Below are 25,347 nucleotides of genomic sequence, written 5' to 3'. Positions count from 1 at the left end.
CATGTGTGAGGATCTAAGAATCACTAAAAAAGCTTCTAGAAGGCGTCATTTGGTATCGTATTCCCCTCTGGGCTTGGTTGGGTCTCAGCAAAGCATATAGCTGGGACTGTATAGGGGTTAAATTTAATAACGGCTCCAGTTCCGTTATTTTAAGGGTTAAAGCTCTGACATTTGGTGTGCAATACTTTTAATGCTTTAAGACACTGTGGTGAAATTTTGGTAATTTTTGAACAATTCCTTCATACTTTTTCACATATTCAGTAATAAAGTGTTTTCAGTTTGAAATTTAAAGAGACAGTAACAGTTTTATTTTAAAACGTTTTTTGTGCTTTGTTGACAAGTTTAAGCCTGTTTAACATGTCTGTACCTTCAGATAAGCTATGTTCTATATGTATGAAAGCCAATGTGTCTCCCCATTTAAATTTGTGATAATTGTGCCATAGTGTCCAAACAAAGTAAGGACAGTAATGCCACAGATAATGATATTGCCCAAGATGATTCCTCAAATGAGGGGAGTAAACATACTACATCATCCCCTATTGTGTCTACACCAGTTTTGCCCACACAGGAGGCCCCTAGTACATCTAGTGCGCCAATACTTATTACCATGCAACAATTAACGGCTGTAATGGATAACTCCATAGCAAATCTTTTATCCAAAATGCCTACTTATCAGAGAAAGCGCGATTGCTCTGTTTTAAACACTGAAGAGCAAGAGGGCGCTGATGATAACTGTTCCGACATACCCTCACACCAATCTCAAGGGGCCATGAGGGAGGTTTTGTCTGATGGAGAAATCTCAGATTCAGGAAAAATTTCTCATCAAGCTGAACCTGATGTTGTGACATTTAAATTTAAATTAGAACATCTCCGCGCACTGCTTAAGGAGGTGTTATCTACTCTGGATGATTGTGACAATTTGGTCATTCCAGAGAAATTATGTAAGATGGACAAGTTCCTAGAGGTTCCGGTGCCCCCCGACGCTTTTCCTATACCCAAGCGGGTGGCGGACATAGTAAATAAAGAGTGGGAAAAGCCCGGCATACCTTTTGTTCCCCCCCCCCCCTATATTTAAGAAATTATTTCCTATAGTCGACCCCAGAAAGGACTTATGGCAGACAGTCCCCAAGGTCGAGGGGGCGGTTTCTACTCTAAACAAACACACTACTATTCCTATCGAAGATAGTTGTGCTTTCAAAGATCCTATGGATAAAAAATTAGAGGGTTTGCTTAAAAAGATTTTTGTACAGCAGGGTTACCTTCTACAACCAATTTCATGCATTGTTCCTGTCACTACGGCAGCGTGTTTCTGGTTCGAGGAACTAGAAAAGTCGCTCAGTAGAGAATCTTCATATGAGGAGGTTATGGACAGAGTTCACGCACTTAAATTGGCTAACTCTTTTGTTTTGGATGCCGCTTTGCAATTAGCTAGATTAGCGGCGAAAAATTCAGGGTTTGCTATCGTGGCGCGCAGAGCGCTTTGGCTAAAGTCTTGGTCAGCGGATGTGTCTTCCAAGACAAAATTGCTTAACATTCCTTTCAAAGGTAAAACATTATTTGGACCAGATTTGAAAGAGATTATTTCAGACATCACTGGGGGGAAGGGCCACGCCCTCCCACAGGATAGGTCTTTTAAGGCTAAAAATAAGCCTAATTTTCGTCCCTTTCGCAGAAACGGACCAGCCTCTAATTCTGCATCCTCTAAGCAAGAGGGTAATGCCTCACAGCCCAAACCAGCCTGGAAACCAATGCAAGGCTGGAACAAGGGTAAGCAGGCCAAGAAGCCTACCACTGCTACCAAAACAGCATGAAGGGATAGCCCCCGATCCGGGACCGGATCTAGTGGGGGGGCAGACTCTCTCTCTTTGCTCAGGCTTGGGCAAGAGATGTTCAGGATCCTTGGGCGCTAGAAATAGTTTCTCAAGGTTATCTCCTGGAATTCAAGGAACTACCCCCAAGGGGAAGGTTCCACAGATCTCACTTATCCTCAAACCAAATAAAGAGACAGGCATTCTTACATTGTGTAGAAGACCTGTTAAAGATGGGAGTGATACATCCAGTTCCAATAAGAGAACAAGGAATGGGATTTTATTCCAATCTGTTCGTAGTTCCCAAAAAAGAGGGAACATTCAGACCAATTTTGGATCTGAAGATCCTAAACAAATTTCTCAGGGTACCATCGTTCAAAATGGAAACTATTCGAACGATCCTACCCACCATCCAGGAAAGTCAATTTATGACTACCGTGGACTTAAAGGATGCGTACCTACATATTCCTATCCACAAGGAACATCATCAGTTCCTAAGGTTTGCTTTTCTGGACAAGCATTACCAGTTTGTGGCACTTCCATTCGGATTAGCCACTGCTCCAAGGATTTTCACAAAGGTACTAGGGTCCCTTCTAGCGGTTCTAAGACCAAGGGGCATTGCAGTAGTACCTTACTTGGACGACATCCTAATTCAAGCGTCGTCCCTGTCAAAAGCAAAGGCTCATACGGACATCGTCCTAGCCTTTCTCAGATCTCAAGGATGGAAGGTGAACAAAGAAAAAAGTTCTCTGTCCCCGTCAACAAGAGTTCCCTTCTTGGGAACAATAATAGATTCCTTAGAAATGAGGATTTTTCTGACAGAGGTCAGAAAATCAAAACTTCTAAGCTCTTGTCAAGTACTTCATTCTGTTCCTCGTCCTTCCATAGCGCAGTGCATGGAAGTAATAGGATTGATGGTTGCAACAATGGACATAGTTCCTTTTGCACGAATTCATCTAAGACCATTACAACTGTGCATGCTCAGACAGTGGAATGGGGATTATACAGACTTGTCTCCGATGATTCAAGTAGACCAAAAGACCAGAGATTCACTTCGTTGGTGGCTGACCCTGGACAATTTGTCACAGGGAATGAGCTTCCGCAGGCCAGAGTGGGTCATTGTCACGACCGACGCCAGTCTAGTGGGCTGGGGTGCGGTCTGGGAATCCCTGAAAGCTCAGGGTCTATGGTCTCGGGAAGAGTCTCTTCTCCCGATAAACATTCTGGAACTGAGAGCGATATTCAATGCTCTCAGAGCTTGGCCTCAACTAGCAAAGGCCAAATTCATAAGGTTCCAATCAGACAACATGACGACTGTTGCTTATATCAATCATCAAGGGGGAACAAAGAGTTCCCTGGCGATGAAAGAAGTGACCAAAATAATTCAATGGGCGGAGGATCACTCCTGCCACTTGTCTGCGATCCACATCCCAGGAGTGGAAAATTGGGAAGCGGATTTTCTGAGTCGTCAGACATTTCATCCGGGGGAGTGGGAACTCCATCCGGAAATCTTTGCCCAAATAACTCAATTATGGGGCATTCCAGACATGGATCTGATGGCGTCTCGTCAGAACTTCAAGGTTCCTTGCTACGGGTCCAGATCCAGGGATCCCAAGGCGACTCTAGTAGATGCACTAGTAGCACCTTGGACTTTCAACCTAGCTTACGTATTCCCACCGTTTCCTCTCATTCCCAGGCTGGTAGCCAGGATCAATCAGGAGAGGGCCTCGGTGATCTTGATAGCTCCTGCGTGGCCACGCAGGACTTGGTATGCAGACCTGGTGAATATGTCATCGGCTCCACCATGGAAGCTACCTTTGAGACAGGACCTTCTTGTTCAAGGTCCATTCAAAAACCCAAATCTGGTCTCCCTCCAACTGACGACTTGGAGATTGAACGCTTGATTCTATCAAAGCGTGGGTTTTCAGATTTGGTGATGGATACTCTGGTTCAGGCCAGAAAACCTGTAACTAGAAAAATTTACCATAAAATATGGAAAAAATATATCTGTTGGTGTGAATCCAAAGGATTCCCATGGAATAAGATAAACATTCCTAAGATTCTCTCCTTTCTTCAAGAAGGTTTGGAGAAAGGTTTATCTGCAAGTTCTCTAAAGGGACAGATCTCTGCTTTATCTGTCTTACTACACAGAAGACTGGCAGCTGTGCCAGATGTTCAAGCATTTGTTCAGGCTCTGGTTAGGATCAAGCCTGTTTACAGAACTTTGACTCCTCCCTGGAGTCTAAATCTAGTTCTTTCAGTTCTTCAAGGGGTTCCGTTTGAACCCTTACATTCCGTAGATATTAAGTTACTATCTTGGAAAGTTTTGTTTTTGGATGCAATTTCTTCTGCTAGAAGAGTTTCAGAGTTATCTGCTCTGCAGTGTTCTCCTCCTTATCTGGTGTTCCATGCAGATAAGGTGGTTTTGCGTACTAAGCCTGGTTTTCTTCCTAAAGTTGTTTCTAACAAAAATATTAACCAGGAGATAGTTGTACCTTCTTTGTGTCCGAATCCAGTTTCAAAGAAGGAACGTTTGTTACACAATTTGGACGTTGTCCGTGCTCTAAAGTTCTATTTAGAGGCTACTAAAGATTTCAGACAAACATCTTCCTTGTTTGTTGTTTATTCTGGTAAAAGGAGAGGTCAAAAAGCGACTTCTAACTCTCTTTCCTTTTGGCTTAAAAGCATTATCCGTTTGGCTTATGAGACTGCCGGACGGCAGCCTCCTGAAAGAATCACAGCTCACTCCACTAGGGCTGTGGCTTCCACATGGGCCTTCAAGAACGAGGCTTCTGTTGACCAGATATGTAAGGCAGCGACTTGGTCTTCACTGCACACTTTTGCCAAATTTTACAAATTTGATACTTTTGCTTCTTCGGAGGCTATTTTTGGGAGAAAGGTTTTGCAAGCTGTGGTGCCTTCCGTTTAGGTGACCTGATTTGCTCCCTCCCTTCATCCGTGTCCTAAAGCTTTGGTATTGGTTCCCACAAGTAAGGATGACGCCGTGGACCGGACACACCAATGTTGGAGAAAACAGAATTTATGCTTACCTGATAAATTACTTTCTCCAACGGTGTGTCCGGTCCACGGCCCGCCCTGGTTTTTTAATCAGGTCTGATGAATTATTTTCTCTAACTACAGTCACCACGGTATCATATGGTTTCTCCTATATTTCCTCCTGTCCGTCGGTCGAATGACTGGGGTGGGCGGAGCCTAGGAGGGATCATGTGACCAGCTTTGCTGGGACTCTTTGCCATTTCCTGTTGGGGAAGAGAATATCCCACAAGTAAGGATGACGCCGTGGACCGGACACACCGTTGGAGAAAGTAATTTATCAGGTAAGCATAAATTCTGTTTTCATCTACAAGCAAGTTTGGGGGTATAGCCGTATTCCATGTCATTCCTTGCAGTCGGGTAATGATGGCTTAAAAGCAGTTAGGAACTTGTAAAGAGGTACTTACTGCTTTTTTCTAACAAATGCTGCCCTAGTTTAAAAAGCCAGAGTTGGCTACTCTGTTCTTTCTTTTTCAAAGGTCTCTGTGAGGAACTGTGTCCTCTCATACTTTGTAACTGTCTACATGCCAGACAGCGAAGCAGGTAAGTGCTATTTCTTCCAGTTGGGGAGACCATGCACTTAACAAATTAAAAATGCTGCTTTTTTATTGGGACATAGATAATCCTGTTCCTGTTGTATGGGTTACACTGGGGCATGGAGCAGGCACTGTAGCATGTGTGAGACTAACATTTAAACTCTTTCAAAAAGAAAGGGAAAAATGTTTTTATTAGGCTTTATTTTCTGACACATATTTACTTGATAAAACAATAAAAGTTTAAACTGAAAGTAAGGCTGAATTTTCTATGTCAACAGCTTATTCATTTCCCCTTTGCTTTAAAATAAAATGATGCATCATTTTAAACTGTCAGGTTTGAAAAAACAGTTATTTCTTGTACTTAGTGTACCAGGAAGTAGTGCCTCTCTGTGTCGCAGCAGTAATTTGAGCTTGGCAGTTGCGGCTTTACTGCATAACGTTTCTGAGGAAAAAGTTGTTTTTCTCCATTTGTGCGGAAATTAATTGGTAGTGGTAAGGCACCTCAGTAATTGAGGTGTTGGCTTGCCTGAGGGGTATTTTAGAAGTTTATTTTATGTTTATTACATGTTTTTTCTTAACTTTTCTCACATAATTTTAGCTGGGGATCGATCCTAATTTGGGATAAAATTTAAAGTGTAATTTTTCCTTGGCTTATTTTAATATAATATGAAAATCTTTTAAACTTATCTGTACAAGTTTATTTACTGTTTCACAACATGTAGGATATGGAGCAAGAGCCTGCTCTTATGAATTCATGCTAATTATGTTCAGATGCATAAATTGCAGCTCCTATGCAATTTTGTTCTTTATGTGTCAAGAAAACCTTGCAAAATAAAGGTGTTTTTTTTTAGCCTAATGTCTCTCAGGATGATGCTGTTAAAATAATACCTTGGCTTTCTCCTGCTAAGTCCCAAGCCTCAATGGTGTCACGTGCAGTGCCCTGCGGTTCCTTTAACTCCTAGTGGAAATTGCTGCCCATGTATCTTCAGCGGTATCTGCAACATTAGCTGCCTTTCCCAGATTACAGGGAAAACGCAAGAGGAAATCTAGAAATTCAGAAAGTAAGGTGCCTGTCCTCCGTTCTGCTTCCCAAGTTGCCCTTTCTCATAAGTTTGATGAGAAAGATACATCAGGACTTTCTGAGGGTGAAATCTCAGATTCGGACAGTATAATTCCTTCTTCTGAGTCTGAGGTGGTATCCTTTAGATTTAAGCTTGAACACCTTCGTGTATTGTTAAAGGAGGTTTTAGCTACTTTAGATGATGCCGATACCCCTGTATCTAGTAAACTTAATAGTTTCTTTGATGAACCTTCCACTTCAGAGGTTTCTCCTGTGCCAGACCATGCTAGAGAGATTATCTCACAGGAATGGGAGAAACCAGGGGTGTCTTTTCCCTGTCTCCCAATTTTAAGAAAAGGTTTCCTGTCGAGGACTCCATTAAAGTCCCTTTGGTATACTGTACCCAAAGTTGAAGGGGCCATTTCCACTCTGGCTAAGAGAATCACTATTCCTATTGAGGATAGATGCTCTTTTAAGGATCCGATGGACAAGAAGCTGGAGGCTTATTTGAAAAAGATTTATGTTCATCAAGGTCTCCAATGGCAACCTGCTGTGTGTATTGCCACCATGACTAGTGCAGCATCTTATTGGTTCGACGCCTTGTCTGATTCTCTTCAAGTAGATACTTCCTTGGATGAAATTCAAGATAGGATTAAAGCTCATAAAGGGACATTATACACATTTTTTTTCTTTGCATAAATGTTTTGTAGATCTATTTATATAGATCATAAAGTTTTTTTTTTGTTTTTTTTTTGTTTTGGTTTTTAATGTATAGTTTTGCTTATTTTTAAATAACATTGCTCTAATTTTCAGACTCCTAACCAAGCTCCAAAGTTTTATGTGAATACCGTCAGCTACCTTCTCCAGCTTGCTCCTGTTTGTGTAAAGGGTCTTTTCATATGCAAAAGAAGGGGGTAGGGGGGAGTGTCAACAAAGCTAAACTAAGAACTTCTAAGTAAGTTTTTAAACCGTTTTATACTGGATTTTTATATCAGTATCTGCATCTTATTCTTTATAGTAGTGTCTATTACATGCAGTTATATTAAAATGAGTGTATACTGTCCCTTTAAGTTGGCCAATTCCTTTATTGCAGATACCATTTTACAGGTTGCTAGACTAGGATCTAAAACTTCTAGTTTTGCTGTTCTAGCCCGCAGGGCGTTATGGTTGAAATCCTGGTCTGCGGACGTTTCCTCTAAAGTCAAGCTTCTGGCAATTCCTTACAAGGGCAAGACCTTGTTTGGACCCAGTTTGGCAGAAATTATCTCTGCTATTACGGGTGGAAAAGGGTCTTTTCTACCTCAAGATAAGAAGAATAGGCCTAAAGGACGTCAGAGTAATTTTCGTTACTTTCGTAATTTCAGAGGGAACCCTTCCCCTTCTACCAAGCAGGAACAATCCAAGTCTTCTTGGAAACTCAATCAGTCTTGGAACAAGGGGAAACAATCAAAGAAACCCGCAGCTGATTCCAAATCAGCATGAAGGGTTTGTCCCCCTGATCTGGGATCGGATCAGGTGGGGGGCAGACTTTCTCAGTTTTCTCAAGCCTGGATATGAGATGTCCCAGATCCTTGGACTGTTTACATAGTATCCCAGGGTTACAAATTGGAATTCAAGACTTTTTTTTTTTTTTCCTCCCAGAGGCAGATTCCATCTCTCAAGATTATCTGCAGACCAGATAAAGAGAGAGGCGTTCTTGAAATGTATACATCTTTTCTCCCTGGGAGTGATAGTTCCAGTGCAGGAACAGGGTCTCGGGTTCTACTCCAACCTATTTGTGGTTCCCAAAAAAGAGGGACCTTTCCGTCCAATTCTAGACTTGAAGTGTCTAAACAAGTTTCTCAAAGTTCCATCCTCCAAGATGGAGACTATACGCTCCATTCTTCCTTTAGTACAAGAGGGTCAGTTCATGACAACCGTAGACCTAAAGGATGTGTATCTTCATGTTCCTATTCACAGGGACCATCACAGATTCCTGAGATTTGCCTTTCTGGACAAACATCTCCAGTTCGTGGCCCTTCCATTTGGTCTATCCACGGCTCCCAGAATTTTTTCAAAGGTTTTGGGGGCTCTTTTGGCAGTGATCCGTTCTCGTGGAAATGCTGTGGCACCCTACCTGGACGACATATTGGTTCAGACGCCATCTTTTCAACAAGCAAAATCTCACACAGAGATATTGTGATATTTAAAAAAAAAACTAGAGGACTGGCCAAATAAATGGGTTCTGCATATAGTATCCAAAAACCCAAAGGCCAATTATAGTCTCAATTGTACATTACTGACTATAACTAAAGAAGAAAGGGACTTGGGAATTATTATTTCAGATGATTTAAAATTTGGTACACAATGCAGCAGTGCAGCCAGTAAGGCCAGTCGAATACTTGGTTGCATTGGAAGAGTTATTAGTAGCAGAAATAGCAAGGTTCTTATGCCACTTTACAGATCATTAGTTAGACCAAATCTGGAATACTGTGTACATACAGTTCTGGAGATCATATTTTCAGAAAGATATAAATAAACTAGAAGCTGTCCAAAGGAGGACTACTAAAATGGTACATGGTCTAAAATATTAAACGTACAAAGAAAGACTCTATGATCTAAATATGTATAGTTTAGAGGATAGAAGGGAAAGAGGTGGCATGATAGAAACCTTCAAATATATGAAGGGACTTAATAAAATAGAAGCGGAAAGCATTTTTCACAAAAAAATAAATGCCAAAACAAGGGGTCACAATCTAAAGTTAGAGGGTAGCTAGATTCCATTTGAGAGCTCTCCATTTATGCATGCTCAGACAAAGGAATGGCGACCATGCGGATCTATCTCGGAGAATAGAGCTAGATCAGTCGTCCCTCTCATAGTGGATTTCTCAGGAACATCTGTCTCAGGGCACATGCTTTTGGAAACCTTACTGGGTGATCGTGACCACGGACGCCAGCTTGCTGGGCTGGGGAGCAGTCTGGAACTCGTTAAAAGCTCAGGGTCTTTGGACTTGGGAGGAGTCTGCTCTTTCCATCAACATCTTGGAGTTGAGGGCGATTTTACAATGCTCCATTGGCTTGGCCTCAGTTGTCCTCAGCCCAGTTTATCAGGTTCCAGTCAGACAACATAACCTCTGTGGCTTACATCAGTCACCAGGGAGGAACTCAGAGTTCCTTAGCTAGGAAGGAGGTTACTTGGATTCTTCAGTGGGCAGAGACCCACAATTGCTGTCTATCTGCCATCCACATTCCAGGAGTAGACAACTGGGAAGCAGATTTTCTGAGCAGACAGACATTTCATCACAGGGAGTGGGAACTCTATTTGGAGGTGTTTTCAAGCTTAGTCCTCAAATGGGGGGGGGGGGGGGGGGTGCTGGAGTTAGATCTGATGGCGTCGGTCAGAACGCCAAGCTTCCAAGGTACAGTTCAAAGAAGAGAGATCCGTAGGTCGTTCTGATAGATGCTCTGGCGGTTCCTTTGGTTTTCAGGTTGGCATACCTGTTTCCTCCGTTTGCTCTCCTTCCACGAGTCATTGCTCGTATCAAACAGGAGAGGGCGTCTGATTCTAATAGCCCCTGCGTGGCCTCGCAGGATCTGGTTTGCAGACCTAGTGGAGATGTCATCTCTCCCACCTTAGAGACTACCTCTGAGGAAGCTCCTCCTGATTCAGGGTCCCTTCCTTCATCAAAATCCTGTTTCTCTGAAGCTGACTGCTTGTAGATTAAACGCTTAATTCTGTCTAAGCGTCGGTCATTGAGACCATGATTCAGGCTCACAAGCCTGTTACTAGAAAGATTTTGCTATAAGATATGGCGTAAATATCTTTATTGATGTGAATCCAAGGGCTACTCTTGGAATAGAATTAGAATTCCTTGAATTTTATATTTTCTTCAGGAAGGCCTGGAGAAGGGATTGTCAGTCAGTACCCTGAAGGGTCAGATTTCTGCTTTATTAGTTTTACTACATAAACGTTTGGCAGATGTGCAATGTTTTTGTCAGGCCTTGGTCAAAATCAGGCCTGTCTTTAAGTCTTGCTCCTCTTGGAGCCTTAACCTTGTTTGAGCCGTTGCATTCCATAGACATTAATTCATCTTGGAAGGTTTTGTTTCTTGTTGCTATCTCTTCTGCTCGAAGAATCTCAGAACTCTCAGCTCTGCAGTGTGATTCCCCTTATCTTATTTTTCATGCTGATAAGGCGGTTTCTTCGTACTAAGTTAAGTTTCCTTCCTAAGGTTGCTTCTAATGGATATATCAATCAGGAAATTGTTGTTCCCTCTCTGTGTCCTAATCCTCCTCCTTCCAAAGAACGTTTGTTACACAATTTGGATGTTGTACATGCTCTTAAATTCTACTTACAGGCGACTAAGGATTTTCTCCAGTCCTCTGCCCTCTTTGTCTGTTTCTCTGGGAAACGTAAAGGTCAGAAAGCTACTGCTACTACTCTTTCTTTTTGGTTACGAAGTATAATTCGTTTGGCTTGTGAGACTGCTGGACAGCAGCCTCCTGAGAGAATTACGGCTCATTCCACAAGAGCGGTTTCCTCTTCTTGGGCTTTCAAAAATGAAGCTTCCGTGGAACAAATTTGTAAGGCTGCAACTTGGTCTTCTCTACATACTTTTTCCAAATCTTGATATTTTTTGCCTCGGCTGAGGCTACTTTTGGGATAAAGGTTCTTCAAGCGGTGGTGCCTTCTGTTTAGGACTGTCTGTCTTGTCCCTCTCTATTTATCCGAGTCCTCTAGCTTGGGTATTGGTTCCCAACAGTACTTAAGCCATGGGGGCCTATCTATCAAGCTCTGAATGGAGCTTGATGGCCCGTGTTTCTGGTGAGTCTTCAGACTCACCAGAAACAGCAGTTATGAAGCAGCGGTCTAAAGACCGCTGCTCCATAACCCTGTCCGCCTGCTCTGAGCAGGCGGACAGGAATCGCCGGAAATCAACCCGATCGAATACGATCAGGTTGATTCACACCTCCGTGCTGGCGGCCGATTGGCCGCGAGTCAGCAGGGGGCGGCGTTGCACCAGCAGCTCTTGTGAGCTGCTGGTGCAATGCTGAATACGGAGAGCGTATTGCTCTCCACATTCAGCGAGGTCTTGCGGACCTGATCCGCACTGTCGGATCAGGTCCGCAAGGCCTTTAATAAATAGAGGCCTTGGACTCACCATATCTTAGGAAAGAAAAACAAAATTTATGCTTACCTTTATAAATTTATTTCCAGATATGAGTCCACGGCCCCACTCTTTATTTTAAGACGGTTGTTGTTCTTTTGACTATAACCTTAGGCACCTCTACACCTTGTGTTACTCATTTTTTTTTTTCTCCATTTCCCTTCTGGCAGTTGTGGGTAAGGGAGTGATACTTAGCAGTTTTAGCTGTGGGGCTCTTTGCCTCCTCCTGCTGGCCAGGAGAGATTCCCAACAGTAATTACTCAAGCCGTGGACTCACCATATCCGGAAATAAATACATTTGATTAGGTAAGCATATATATTTTTTTTTTTTTTTTTTTTTTTTTTTTTTATTTAAATAAATAATTTTCTCCAACATTGGTGTGTCCGGTCCACGGCGTCATCCATAACTTGTGGGAATATCTCTTCCCCAACAGGAAATGGCAAAGAGTACAGCAAAAGCTGTCCATATAGTCCCTCCTAGGCTCCGCCCACCCCAGTCATTCTCTTTGCCTTTGCACAGGCAACATCTCCACGGAGATGGTGAAGAGTATGTGGTGTTTAGTTGTAGTTTTTTATTCTACTATCAAGAGTTTGTTATTTTAAAATAGTGCTGGTATTTACTATTTACTCTGAAACAGAAAAAGATGAAGAGTTCTGTTTGTGAGAGGAAGATGATTTTAGCAGCAGTAACTAAAATCGTTTGCTGTTTCCACATAGGACTGTTGAGATGAAATAACTTCAGTTGGGGGAAACAGTTAGCAGACTTTTCTGCTTAAGGTATGACTAGCCATTTTTCTAACAAGACTGTGTAATGCTGGAAGGCTGTCATTTCCCCTCATGGGGACCGGTAAGCCATTTTCTTAGTCTCAAGCAGAATAAAGGGCTTAATATGGGCTATAAAACTGATACACTTTTATGGGCAAGATCGATTGCTTTATTTGGGCATTTTATAAAGCTTGATGTTGATATTCACACTTATAAACTTTGGGGAACGTTTTTTTAACGTCAGGCACTGGTTTAGACACCTTTTCAGTCAGGAAGGGCCTTCACTGTAGTAGGCTGAGCCTCATTTTCGCGCCATTACTGCACAGTTACTTTTGAGAGCAGGACATGCAGCTGCATGTGTGTGGGTCTGAAAGTTGTTGAAAAGGTTCCTAGAAGGCTTCATTTGGTATCGTATACCCCCTGGGTTTGGTAAAGTCGCAGCAAAGGCTGTAGCTGGGACTGTAGAGGGGTTAAAACTGTAACCGGCTCCGGTTTCTTCATTTTAAGGGTTAAAGGTCTCAAATTTGGGGTGCAATGCTTTGAATGCTTTAAGACACTGTGGTTAAATTTGAACAATTCCTTCATAGTTTTTCACATATTCAGTAATAAAGTGTGCACTGTTTAAAATTTAAAGAGACAGTAACGGTTTTGTTTAAAAATGGTTTTTGTACTTTATTGACAAGTTTAAGCCTGTTTAACATGTCTGTGCCTTCAGATAAACTATGTTCTGTATGTATGGAAGCCAATGTGTCTCCCCCTTCAAAATTGTGTGATAATTGTGCCATAGCGTCCAAACAAAGTAAGGACAGTACTGCCACAGATAGTAAAGTTGCCCAAGATGATTCATCAGATGAAGGGAGTAGACATAGTTCTACATCATCTCCTTCTGTGTCTACACCAGTTTTGCCCACGCAGGAGACCCCTAGTACTTTTAGCGCGCCAATGCTTATTACTATGCAACAATTGACGGCAGTAATGGATAACTCCATAGCAAATATTTTATCCAAAATGCCTGCATATCAGAGAAAGCGCGATTGCTCAGTTTTAAACACTGTAGAGCAGGAGGGCGCTGATGATAATTGCTCTGTCATACCCTCACACCAATCTAAAGGGGCCATGAGGGAGGTTTTGTCAGATGGGGAAATTTCAGATTCAGGTAGAATTTCTCAACAGGCAGAACCTGATGTTGTGACATTTAAATTTAAATTAGAGCATCTCCGCGCACTGCTTAAGGAGGTGTTATCTACTCTGGATGATTGTGACAACCTGGTCATTCCAGAAAAATTGTGCAAGATGGACAAGTTCCTAGAGGTTCCGGTGCACCCCGACGCTTTTCCTATACCCAAGCGGGTGGCGGACATAGTGAATAAGGAGTGGGAGAAGCCCGGCATACCTTTTTGTTCCCCCTCCTATATTTAAGAAATTATTTCCTATGGTCGACCCCAGAAAGGACTTATGGCAGACAGTCCCTAAGGTCGAGGGGGCAGTTTCTACTCTAGCCAAGCGCACTACTATTCCTATCGAGGATAATTGTGCTTTCAAAGATCCTATGGATAAAAAATTGGAGGGTTTGCTTAAAAAGATTTTTGTACAGCAAGGTTACCTCCTGCAACCTATTTCGTGCATTATTTCTGTCACTACAGCAGCGTGGTTCTGGTTCGAGGAACTAGAAAAGTCGCTCAGTAGAGAGACTCCGTATGAGGAGGTTATGGACAGAGTTCACGCACTTAAGTTAGCTAATTCCTTTATTTTAGATGCCGCTTTGCAGTTAGCTAGATTAGCGGCGAAAAATTCTGGGTTTGCAATTGTGGCGCGCAGAGCGCTCTGTCTAAAGTCTTGGCCAGCGGATGTATCTTCCAAGACAAAATTGCTTAATATCCCTTTCAAGGGTAAAACTCTTTTTGGGCCAGAATTGAAAGAGATTATCTCAGACATCACTGGGGGTAAGGGCCACGCCCTCCCACAAGATAGGCCTTTCAAAGCCAAGAATAAGTCTAATTTCTCCAACATAGGTGTGTCCGGTCCACGGCGTCATCCTTACTTGTGGGATATTCTCTTCCCCAACAGGAAATGGCAAAGAGCCCAGCAAAGCTGGTCACATGATCCCTCCCAGGCTCCGCCTACCCCAGTCATTCTCTTTGCCGTTGTACAGGCAACATCTCCACGGAGATGGCTTAGAGTTTTTTAGTGTTTAACTGTAGTTTTTATTATTCAATCAAGAGTTTGTTATTTTGAAATAGTGCTGGTATGTACTATTTACTCAGAAACAGAAAAGAGATGAAGATTTCTGTTTGTATGAGGAAAATGATTTTAGCAACCGTAACTAAAATCCATGGCTGTTCCACACAGGACTGTTGAGAGCAATTAACTTCAGTTGGGGGAACAGTGTGCAGTCTCTTGCTGCTTGAGGTATGACACATTCTAACAAGACGATGTAATGCTGGAAGCTGTCATTTTCCCTATGGGATCCGGTAAGCCATGTTTATTACGATGGTAAATAAGGGCTTCACAAGGGCTTATTAAGACTGTAGACTTTTCTGGGCTAAATCGATTCATTATTAACACATATTTAGCCTTGAGGAATCATTTTATCTGGGTATATTGATATTATAATATCGGCAGGCACTGTATTAGACACCTTATTTCTTAGGGGCTTTCCCAAAGCATAAGCAGAGCCTCATTTTCGCGCCGGTGTGGCGCACTTGTTTTTGAGAAGCATGGCATGCAGTCGCATGTGAGAGGAGCTCTGATACTTAGAAAAGACTTTCTGAAGGCGTCATTTGGTATCGTATTCCCCTTTGGGTTTGGTTGGGTCTCAGCAAAGCAGATACCAGGGACTGTAAAGGGGTTAAAGTGTTAAAACGGCTCCGGTTCCGTTATTTTAAGGGTTAAAGCTTCCAAATTTGGTGTGCAATACTTTTAAGGCTTTAAGACACTGTGGTGAAAATTTGGTGAATTTTGTACAATTCCTTCATGTTTTTTCGCAATTGCAGTAATAAAGTGTGTTCAGTTTAAAATTTAAAGTGACAGTAACGGTTTTATTTTAAAACGTTTTTTGTACTTTATTATCAAGTTTATGCCTGTTTAACATGTCTGAACTACCAGATAGACTGTGTTCTGAATGTGGGGAAGCCAGAATTCCTGTTCATTTAAATAAATGTGATTTATGTGATAATGACAATGATGCCCAAGATGATTCCTCAAGTGAGGGGAGTAAGCATGGTACTGCATCATTCCCTCCTTCGTCTACACGAGTCTTGCCCACTCAGGAGGCCCCTAGTACATCTAGCGCGCCAATACTCCTTACTATGCAACAATTAACGGCTGTAATGGATAATTCTGTCAAAAACATTTTAGCCAAAATGAACCCTTGTCAGCGTAAGCGTGGCTGCTCTGTTTTAGTTACTGAAGAGCATGACGACGCTGATATTAATATCTCTGAAGGGCCCCTAACCCAATCTGAGGGGGCCAGGGAGGTTTTGTCTGAGGGAGAAATTACTGATTCAGGGAACATTTCTCAACAGGCTGAACCTGATGTAATTGCATTTAAATTTAAGTTGGAACATCTCCGCATTCTGCTTAAGGAGGTATTATCCACTCTGGATGATTGTGAAAAGTTGGTCATCCCAGAGAAACTATGTAAAATGGACAAGTTCCTAGAGGTGCCGGGGCTCCCAGAAGCTTTTCCTATACCCAAGCGGGTGGCGGACATTGTTAATAAAGAATGGGAAAGGCCCGGTATTCCTTTCGTCCCTCCCCCCATATTTAAAAAATTGTTTCCTATGGTCGACCCCAGAAAGGACTTATGGCAGACAGTCCCCAAGGTCGAGGGAGCGGTTTCTACTTTAAACAAACGCACCACTATACCCATAGAGGATAGTTGTGCTTTCAAAGATCCTATGGATAAAAAATTAGAAGGTTTGCTTAAAAAGATGTTTGTTCAGCAGGGTTACCTTCTACAACCAATTTCATGCATTGTCCCTGTCACTACAGCCGCATGTTTCTGGTTTGATGAGCTGATAAAGGCGCTCGATAGTGATTCTCCTCCTTATGAGGAGATTATGGACAGAATCAATGCTCTCAAATTGGCTAATTCTTTCACCCTAGACGCCACTTTGCAATTGGCTAGGCTAGCGGCTAAGAATTCTGGGTTTGCTATTGTGGCGCGCAGAGCGCTTTGGTTGAAATCTTGGTCGGCTGATGCGTCTTCCAAGAACAAGCTACTAAACATTCCTTTCAAGGGGAAAACGCTGTTTGGCCCTGACTTGAAAGAGATTATCTCTGATATCACTGGGGGTAAGGGCCACGCCCTTCCTCAGGATCGGCCTTTCAAGGCGAAAAATAGACCTAATTTTCGTCCCTTTCGTAAAAACGGACCAGCCCAAAGTGCTACGTCCTCTAAGCAAGAGGGTAATACTTCTCAAGCCAAGCCAGCTTGGAGACCAATGCAAGGCTGGAATAAGGGAAAGCAGGCCAAGAAACCTGCCACTGCTACCAAGACAGCATGAAATATTGGCCCCCGATCCGGGACCGGATCTGGTGGGGGGCAGACTCTCTCTCTTCGCTAAGGCTTGGGCAAGAGATGTTCTGGATCCTTGGGCGCTAGAAATAGTCTCCCAGGGTTATCTTCTGGAATTCAAGGGACTTCCCCCAAGGGGGAGGTTCCACAGGTCTCAGTTGTCTTCAGACCACATAAAAAGACAGGCGTTCTTACATTGTGTAGAAGACCTGTTAAAAATGGGAGTGATTCATCCTGTTCCACTAAGAGAACAAGGGATAGGGTTCTACTCCAATCTGTTCATAGTTCCCAAAAAAGAGGGAACGTTCAGACCAATCTTAGATCTCAAGATCTTAAACAAGTTTCTCAAGGTTCCATCGTTCAAGATGGAAACCATTCGAACTATTCTTCCTTCCATCCAGGAAGGTCAATTCATGACCACGGTGGATTTAAAGGATGCGTATCTACATATTCCTATCCACAAGGAACATCATCGGTTCCTAAGGTTCGCATTCCTGGACAAACATTACCAGTTCGTGGCGCTTCCTTTCGGATTAGCCACTGCTCCAAGGATTTTCACAAAGGTACTAGGGTCCCTTCTAGCGGTGCTAAGACCAAGGGGCATTGCAGTAGTACCTTACCTGGACGACATTCTGATTCAAGCGTCGTCCCTTCCTCAAGCAAAGGCTCACACGGACATCGTCCTGGCCTTTCTCAGATCTCACGGCTGGAAAGTGAACGTGGAAAAGAGTTCTCTATCCCCGTCAACAAGGGTTCCCTTCTTGGGAACAATTATAGACTCCTTAGAAATGAGGATCTTTCTAACAGAGGCCAGAAAAACAAAACTTCTAGACTCTTGTCGGATACTTCATTCCGTTCCTCTTCCTTCCATAGCTCAGTGCATGGAAGTGATCGGGTTGATGGTAGCGGCAATGGACATAGTTCCTTTTGCGCGCATTCATCTAAGACCATTACAACTGTGCATGCTCAGTCAGTGGAATGGGGACTATACAGACTTGTCTCCGAAGATACAAGTAAATCAGAGGACCAGAGACTCACTCCGTTGGTGGCTGTCCCTGGACAATCTGTCACAAGGGATGACGTTCCGCAGACCAGAGTGGGTCATTGTCACGACCGACGCCAGTCTGATGGGCTGGGGCGCGGTCTGGGGATCCCTGAAAGCTCAGGGTCTTTGGTCTCGGGAAGAATCTCTTCTACCGATAAATATTCTGGAGCTGAGAGCGATATTCAATGCTCTCAAGGCTTGGCCTCAGCTAGCGAGGACCAAGTTCATACGGTTTCAATCAGACAACATGACGACTGTTGCGTACATCAACCATCAGGGGGGAACAAGGAGTTCCCTAGCGATGGAAGAAGTGACCAAAATCATTCTATGGGCGGAGTCTCACTCCTGCCACCTGTCTGCTATCCACATCCCAGGAGTGGAAAATTGGGAAGCGGATTTTCTGAGTCGTCAGACATTGCATCCGGGGGAGTGGGAACTCCATCCGGAAATCTTTGCCCAAGTCACCCAGCGGTGGGGCATTCCAGACATGGATCTAATGGCCTCTCGTCAGAACTGCAAAGTTCCTTGCTACGGGTCCAGATCCAGGGATCCCAAGGCGGCTCTAGTGGATGCACTAGTAGCACCTTGGACCTTCAAACTAGCTTATGTGTTCCCGCCGTTTCCTCTCATCCCCAGGCTGGTAGCCAGGATCTATCAGGAGAGGGCGTCGGTGATCTTGATAGCTCCTGCGTGGCCACGCAGGACTTGGTATGCAGATCTGGTGACTATGTCATCGGCTCCACCTTGGAAGCTACCTTTGAGACGAGACCTTCTTGTTCAGGGTCCGTTCGAACATCCGAATCTGGTTTCACTCCAGCTGACTGCTTGGAGATTGAACGCTTGATTCTATCGAAGCGAGGATTCTCAGATTCTGTTATTGATACTCTTGTTCAGGCCAGAAAGCCTGTAACTAGAAAGATTTACCACAAGATTTGGAAAAAATATATCTGTTGGTGTGAATCTAAAGGATTCCCTTGGGACAAGGTTAAGATTCCTAAGATTTTATCCTTCCTTCAAGACGGATTAGAAAAAGGGTTATCTGCAAGTTCCCTGAAGGGACAGATTTCTGCCTTGTCTGTGTTACTTCACAAAAAGCTGGCAGCTGTGCCAGATGTTCAAGCCTTTGTTCAGGCTCTGGTTAGAATTAAGCCTGTTTACAAACCTTTGACTCCTCCTTGGAGTCTCAATTTAGTTCTTTCAGTTCTTCAGGGGGTTCCGTTTGAACCCTTACATTCCGTTGATATTAAGTTATTATCTTGGAAAGTTTTGTTTTTAGTCGCAATTTCTTCTGCTAGAAGAGTTTCAGAATTATCTGCTCTGCAGTGTTCTCCTCCTTATCTGGTGTTCCATGCAGATAAGGTGGTTTTACGTACTAAACCTGGTTTTCTTCCAAAAGTTGTTTCTAACAAAAACATTAACCAGGAGATTATCGTACCTTCTCTGTGTCCGAAACCAGTTTCAAAGAAGGAACGTTTGTTGCACAATTTGGATGTTGTTCGCGCTCTAAAATTCTATTTAGATGCTACAAAGGATTTTAGACAAACATCTTCCTTGTTTGTTGTTTACTCCGGTAAAAGGAGAGGTCAAAAAGCAACTTCTACCTCTCTCTCCTTTTGGATTAAAAGCATCATCAGATTGGCTTACGAGACTGCAGGACGGCAGCCTCCCGAAAGAATCACAGCTCATTCCACTAGGGCTGTGGCTTCCACATGGGCCTTCAAGAACGAGGCTTCTGTTGATCAGATATGTAGGGCAGCGACTTGGTCTTCACTGCACACTTTTACCAAATTTTACAAGTTTGATACTTTTGCTTCTTCTGAGGCTATTTTTGGGAGAAAGGTTTTGCAAGCCGTGGTGCCTTCCATTTAGGTGACCTGATTTGCTCCCTCCCTTCATCCGTGTCCTAAAGCTTTGGTATTGGTTCCCACAAGTAAGGATGACGCCGTGGACCGGACACACCTATGTTGGAGAAAACAGAATTTATGTTTACCTGATAAATTACTTTCTCCAACGGTGTGTCCGGTCCACGGCCCGCCCTGGTTTTTTTAATCAGGTCTGATAATTTATTTTCTTTAACTACAGTCACCACGGTACCATATGGTTTCTCCTATGCAAATATTCCTCCTTAACGTCGGTCGAATGACTGGGGTAGGCGGAGCCTGGGAGGGATCATGTGACCAGCTTTGCTGGGCTCTTTGCCATTTCCTGTTGGGGAAGAGAATATCCCACAAGTAAGGATGACGCCGTGGACCGGACACACCGTTGGAGAAAGTAATTTATCAGGTAAACATAAATTCTGTTTTTCGTTCCTTTCGCAATTTCAGGAACGGACCGGCCTCCAACTCTGCAGCCTCTAGACAAGAGGGTAATGCTTCACAAACCAAACCAGCTTGGAAACCGATGCAAGGCTGGAACAATGGTAAGCAGGCCAAGAAACCTGCTGCTGCTAACAAAACAGCATGAAGGAGTAGCCCCCGATCCGGGACCGGATCTAGTAGGGGGCAGACTCTCTCTCTTCGCTCAGGCTTGGGCAAGACATGTTCAGGACCCCTGGGCACTAGAAATAGTTTCTCAGGGTTATCTTCTGGAATTCAAGGAACTACCCCCAAGGGGAAGGTTCCACATGTCTCACTTATCTTCAAACCAAATAAAGAGACAGGCATTCTTACATTGTGTAGAAGACCTGTTAAAAATGGGAGTGATACACCCAGTTCCAACCGTGGAACAAGGAATGGGGTTTTACTCAAATCTGTTTGTGGCTCCCAAAAAAAGAGGGAATCTTCAGACCAATTCTGGTTTTAAAGATCCTAAACAAGTTTCTCAGAGTGCCATCGTTCAAAATGGAAACCATTCGAACGATTTTACCTACAATCCAGGAGGGTCAATTTATGACTACCGTGGATCTAAAGGATGCGTATCTACATATTCCTATCCACAAAGATCATCATCAGTTCCTAAGGTTTGCCTTTCTGGACAAACATTACCAGTTTGTGGCTCTCCCATTCGGGCTAGCCACTGCTCCAAGGATTTTCACAAAGGTACTCGGGTCCCTTCTAGCGGTTCTAAGACCAAGGGGCATGGCAGTGGCACCTTACTTGGACGACATTCTGATACAAGCGTTGTCTCTTTCAAAGGCAAAGGCTCACACAGACATCGTTCTGGCCTTTCTCAGATCTCACGGATGGAAAGTGAACATAGAAAAAAGTTCCCTGTCTCCGTCGACAAGAGTTCCTTTCTTGGGGACAATAATAGATTCTTTAGAAATGAAGATTTTCCTGACAGATGTCAGAAAGTCAAAACTTCTAAGCGCTTGTCAAGTTCTTCATTCTGTTCCACGTCCTTCCATAGCTCAGTGCATGGAAGTAGTAGGGTTGATGGTTGCAGCAATGGACATAGTTCCTTTTGCGCGAATTCATCTAAGACCATTACAACTGTGCATGCTGAAACGGTGGAATGGGGACTATACAGACTTGTCTCCAGTGATTCAAGTAGATCAGAAGACCAGAGACTCACTCCGTTGGTGGCTAACCCAGGACCACCTGTCCCAGGGAATGAGTTTCCGCAGACCAGAGTGGGTCATCGTCACGACCGACGCCAGTCTTGTGGGCTGGGGCGCGGTCTGGAACTCCCTGAAAGCTCAGGGGCTATGGTCTCGGGAAGAGTCTCTTCTCCCGATAAACATTCTGGAACTGAGAGCGATTATTCAATGCTCTCAGGGCTTGGCCTCAACTAGCAAAGGCCAGATTCATAAGATTCCAATCAGACAACATGACGACTGTTGCTTACATCAATCATCAGGGGGGAACAAGGAGTTCCCTGGCGATGAGAGAGGTGACCAAAATCATAAAATGGGCGGAGGATAACTCCTGCCACCTATCTGCGATCCACATCCCAGGAGTGGAAAACTGGGAGGCGGATTATCTGAGTCGTCAGACATTCCATCCGGGGGAGTGGGAACTCCACCCGGAGATCTTTGCCCAGTTGACTCAATTATGGGGCATTCCAGACATGGATCTAATGGCGTCTCGTCAGAACTTCAAGGTTCCTTGCTACGGGTCCAGATCCAGGGATCCCAAGGCGACTCTAGTGGATGCATTAGTAGCGCCTTGGAGCTTCAACCTAGCTTATGTGTTTCCACCGTTTCCTCTCATTCCCAGGCTGGTAGCCAGGATCAAGCAGGAGAGGGCCTCGGTGATCTTGATAGCTCCTGCGTGGCCACGCAGGACTTGGTATGCAGACCTGGTGAATATGTCATCGGCTACACCATGGAAGCTACCTTTGAGACAGGATCTTCTAGTACAAGGTCCATTCGAACATCCAAATCTAGTTTCCCTTCAGCTAACGGCTTGGAAATTGAACGCTTGATTTTATCTAAGCGTGGGTTTTCGGATTCTGTAATAGATACTCTGATACAAGCCAGAAAACCTGTCACTAGGAAGATTTACCATAAAATATGGAAAAGATATATCTGTTGATGTGAATCCAAGGGATTCTCATGGAGTAAGATCAAAATTCCTAGGATCCTTTCTTTTCTCCAAGAAGGTTTGGATAAGGGATTATCAGCGAGTTCTCTAAAGGGACAGATTTCTGCTTTATCTGTCTTATTACACAAACGACTGGCAGCTGTGCCTGATGTTCAAGCTTTTGTTCAGGCTTTGGTCAGGATCAAGCCTGTTTACAGACCTTTGACTCCTCCCTGGAGTCTGAATTTAGTTCTTTCAGTTCTTCAAGGGGTTCCGTTTGAACCTCTACATTCCATAGATATCAAGATGTTATCTTGGAAAGTTCTGTTTTTGGTTGCTATTTCTTCTGCTAGAAGAGTTTCTGAGTTATCTGCTCTGCAGTGTAATCCACCCTATCTGGTGTTCCATTCAGATAAGGTTGTTTTGCGTACTAAACCTGGTTTCCTTCCAAAGGTTGTTTCCAACAAGAATATTAACCAGGAAATAGTTGTGCCTTCTTTGTGTCCGAATCCAGTTTCAAAGAAGGAACGTTTGTTACACAATCTAGATGTAGTTCGTGCTTTTAAAGTTCTATTTAGAAGCAACAAAGGATTTCAGACAAACGTCTTCTCTGTTTGTTGTTTATTCTGGCAAGAGGAGAGGTCAAAAAGCTACTGCTACCTCTCTTTCCTTTTGGCTGAAAAGCATCATCCGATTGGCTTACGAGACTGCCGGACGGCAGCCTCCTGAACGCATCACAGCTCACTCTACTAGGGCTGTGGCTTCCACATGGGCCTTCAAGAACGAGGCTTCGGTTGATCAGATATGTAAGGCAGCGACTTGGTCTTCCCTGCACACTTTTGCCAAATTCTACAAATTTGATACTTTTGCTTCTTCGGAGGCTATTTTTGGGAGAAAGGTTTTGCAAGCCGTGGTGCCTTCCGTTTAGGCAACCTGATTGGCTCCCTCCCTTCATCCGTGTCCTAAAGCTTTGGTATTGGTTCCCACAAGTTATGGATGACGCCGTGGACCAGACACACCAATGTTGGAGAAAACAGAATTTATGCTTACCTGATAAATTACTTTCTCCAACGGTGTGTCCGGTCCACGGCCCGCCCTGGTTTTTTAATCAGGTTTGATGAATTTATTTCTTTAACTACAATCACCATGGCACCCTATAGTTTCTCCTGTTTTTTCTCCTGTCCGTCGGTCGAATGACTGGGGTGGGCGGAGCCTAGGAGGGACTATATGGACAGCTTTTGCTGTACTCTTTGCCATTTCCTGTTGGGGAAGAGATATTCCCACAAGTTATGGATGACGCCGTGGACCGGACACACCATTGGAGAAAGTAATTTATCAGGTAAGCATAAATTCTGTTTTTAATAAACTTTTTAAAATAGCTTCTTACTGTTAGAGTATTTAAATCATGACAAGTACTATTTAGATTTGTTGTTATAAGAACACACTTTTTAAATAAAAATATTTAGAAATAATTGATCCAATTGCACAATAACAAACTGTTTCCTCTGTTTTTCTCTTCAGCTGATATTTTCCGCAGGAAGCGTTCCAAATCAGAAGACCTGGACAGTGAAAGCTCGAAACGAAGGCGGTTTGAAGAGGAAGATTATGACGCAGAGTTACAAGTAAAGATTACGGCAGGCGTTGATCTCAACGTGAAACTGCAGAAGGTAAAGTAATTGGCATGTAAATAGTCGTCTGTGATCAAAACCCAACAGAACTACAATTTCTGTAAAATATGCTACGTCGGGTTTCTCCTTGTTACTTTCTGCCCAACTAGAATTCATTCATTTAGTTAAATAGTATTTGGCGTAGTAAATACAGTTGATGCGTAGTGACACATTACACAATCACCTCACTTCCGTTACAACTGTATGTGTAAATTTTGCTTATGGCAATGATGCATTTGTAAAATAAAATTTAAGCTACCCATCGATAGATATATATGTAATATATATATATAGATGTAATTCCCCCTTCTCATTGGCTGTATTGTGCATGTCCTGTGCTCTCCCCAGGCTGCTTGTTCTATAGCCAGTGATGGATACAGCAACCTAAGTCTTCCTCTAGGAAACAAATAGCCACAGGAGTGCACACTGCATCACTTATTTACTTGAGATGATGGTCTTGTGACATTGAAGGAGTGAAAAAATGTGGAAACTGTCAGAAAAGGCAGCGATGAGGCAGGGTTGACATGTGGCACTGAACTAGTGTAATATATTTATTCACCTGTAGTGCTAGAGACTTGTAAATCTGCATGCAATTACATATTAGTCATATGTTGTCTACAGGTGATCCACAAGATGCTGGAGGAGAAACTTAATGTTTTACAATGTGCCATCTTCGACAAAACTCTAGCAGACCTGAAGACTCGAGTGGAGAAGATTGAATGCAAAAAGCATGAGAATATATTATGTGCCATTCAGGTAAAACACTAGTGACTGTAAGGGAAGATTTTACTCTGTGCCCACAGGCTTTGCACAGATTTGTTGCCTTCTGTTTAACTTCGGCTAGCCTCTCAAAGCAATGAAATGCAAATGATGACATATGAGAACAGTCATCTGACATAATACCTACTGTATGCTAATCTCCCTATATCTGTTCTAGGCTAAGATATCTCGGTTAACAAAGCGATTTGGAGCAGCCAAAGATGACTTTAAAAAACGTCCAGAGGTAAAGAGACCAGGCGCTTCTTATTCCACAGTCAAATGTAGTGTAGTGGTTCCTCATCTCTAATTATTACTCCCTGTGGTATGATAATGTGAGAGAGGAGTAGCATGACTAATGTAGCATTATACCGTATTTGTTTTAAGACTGTGTCCTGCTGCATCACTGTAAAATAATAATTTTATTTATTCTGTCCATAAAGCCGTCTGCAGCCATCCAACCCCCATCCCCAGGCAAAACTGCAAATGAAGGGCCTGCTGGCAATAACGCCTTGACCTACAGGTAA

The 25,347-nt window shown here is 43.3% G+C and overlaps 1 protein-coding gene across 1 annotated transcript in view; it reads left to right on the top strand.

The window, feature by feature from the left end:
- ATF7IP (activating transcription factor 7 interacting protein) overlaps nt 1–25,347 on the top strand; it is a 207,813-nt gene that overhangs the window by 156,306 nt on the left and 26,160 nt on the right. The window contains exons 4-7 of the mRNA XM_053721339.1: nt 23,919–24,064; nt 24,686–24,820; nt 25,002–25,067; nt 25,264–25,343. Of these exons, the coding sequence (XP_053577314.1) occupies nt 23,919–24,064; nt 24,686–24,820; nt 25,002–25,067; nt 25,264–25,343 (427 nt within the window). The remainder of the gene's footprint in view (nt 1–23,918; nt 24,065–24,685; nt 24,821–25,001; nt 25,068–25,263; nt 25,344–25,347) is intronic.

This window comes from Bombina bombina, chromosome 7, assembly GCF_027579735.1.
Source record: "Bombina bombina isolate aBomBom1 chromosome 7, aBomBom1.pri, whole genome shotgun sequence".
Classification (NCBI taxonomy): domain Eukaryota; kingdom Metazoa; phylum Chordata; class Amphibia; order Anura; family Bombinatoridae; genus Bombina; species Bombina bombina.
The sequence above is the reverse complement of the archived record's forward strand: the minus strand, read 5'-3'. Positions and strand labels throughout refer to the sequence as shown.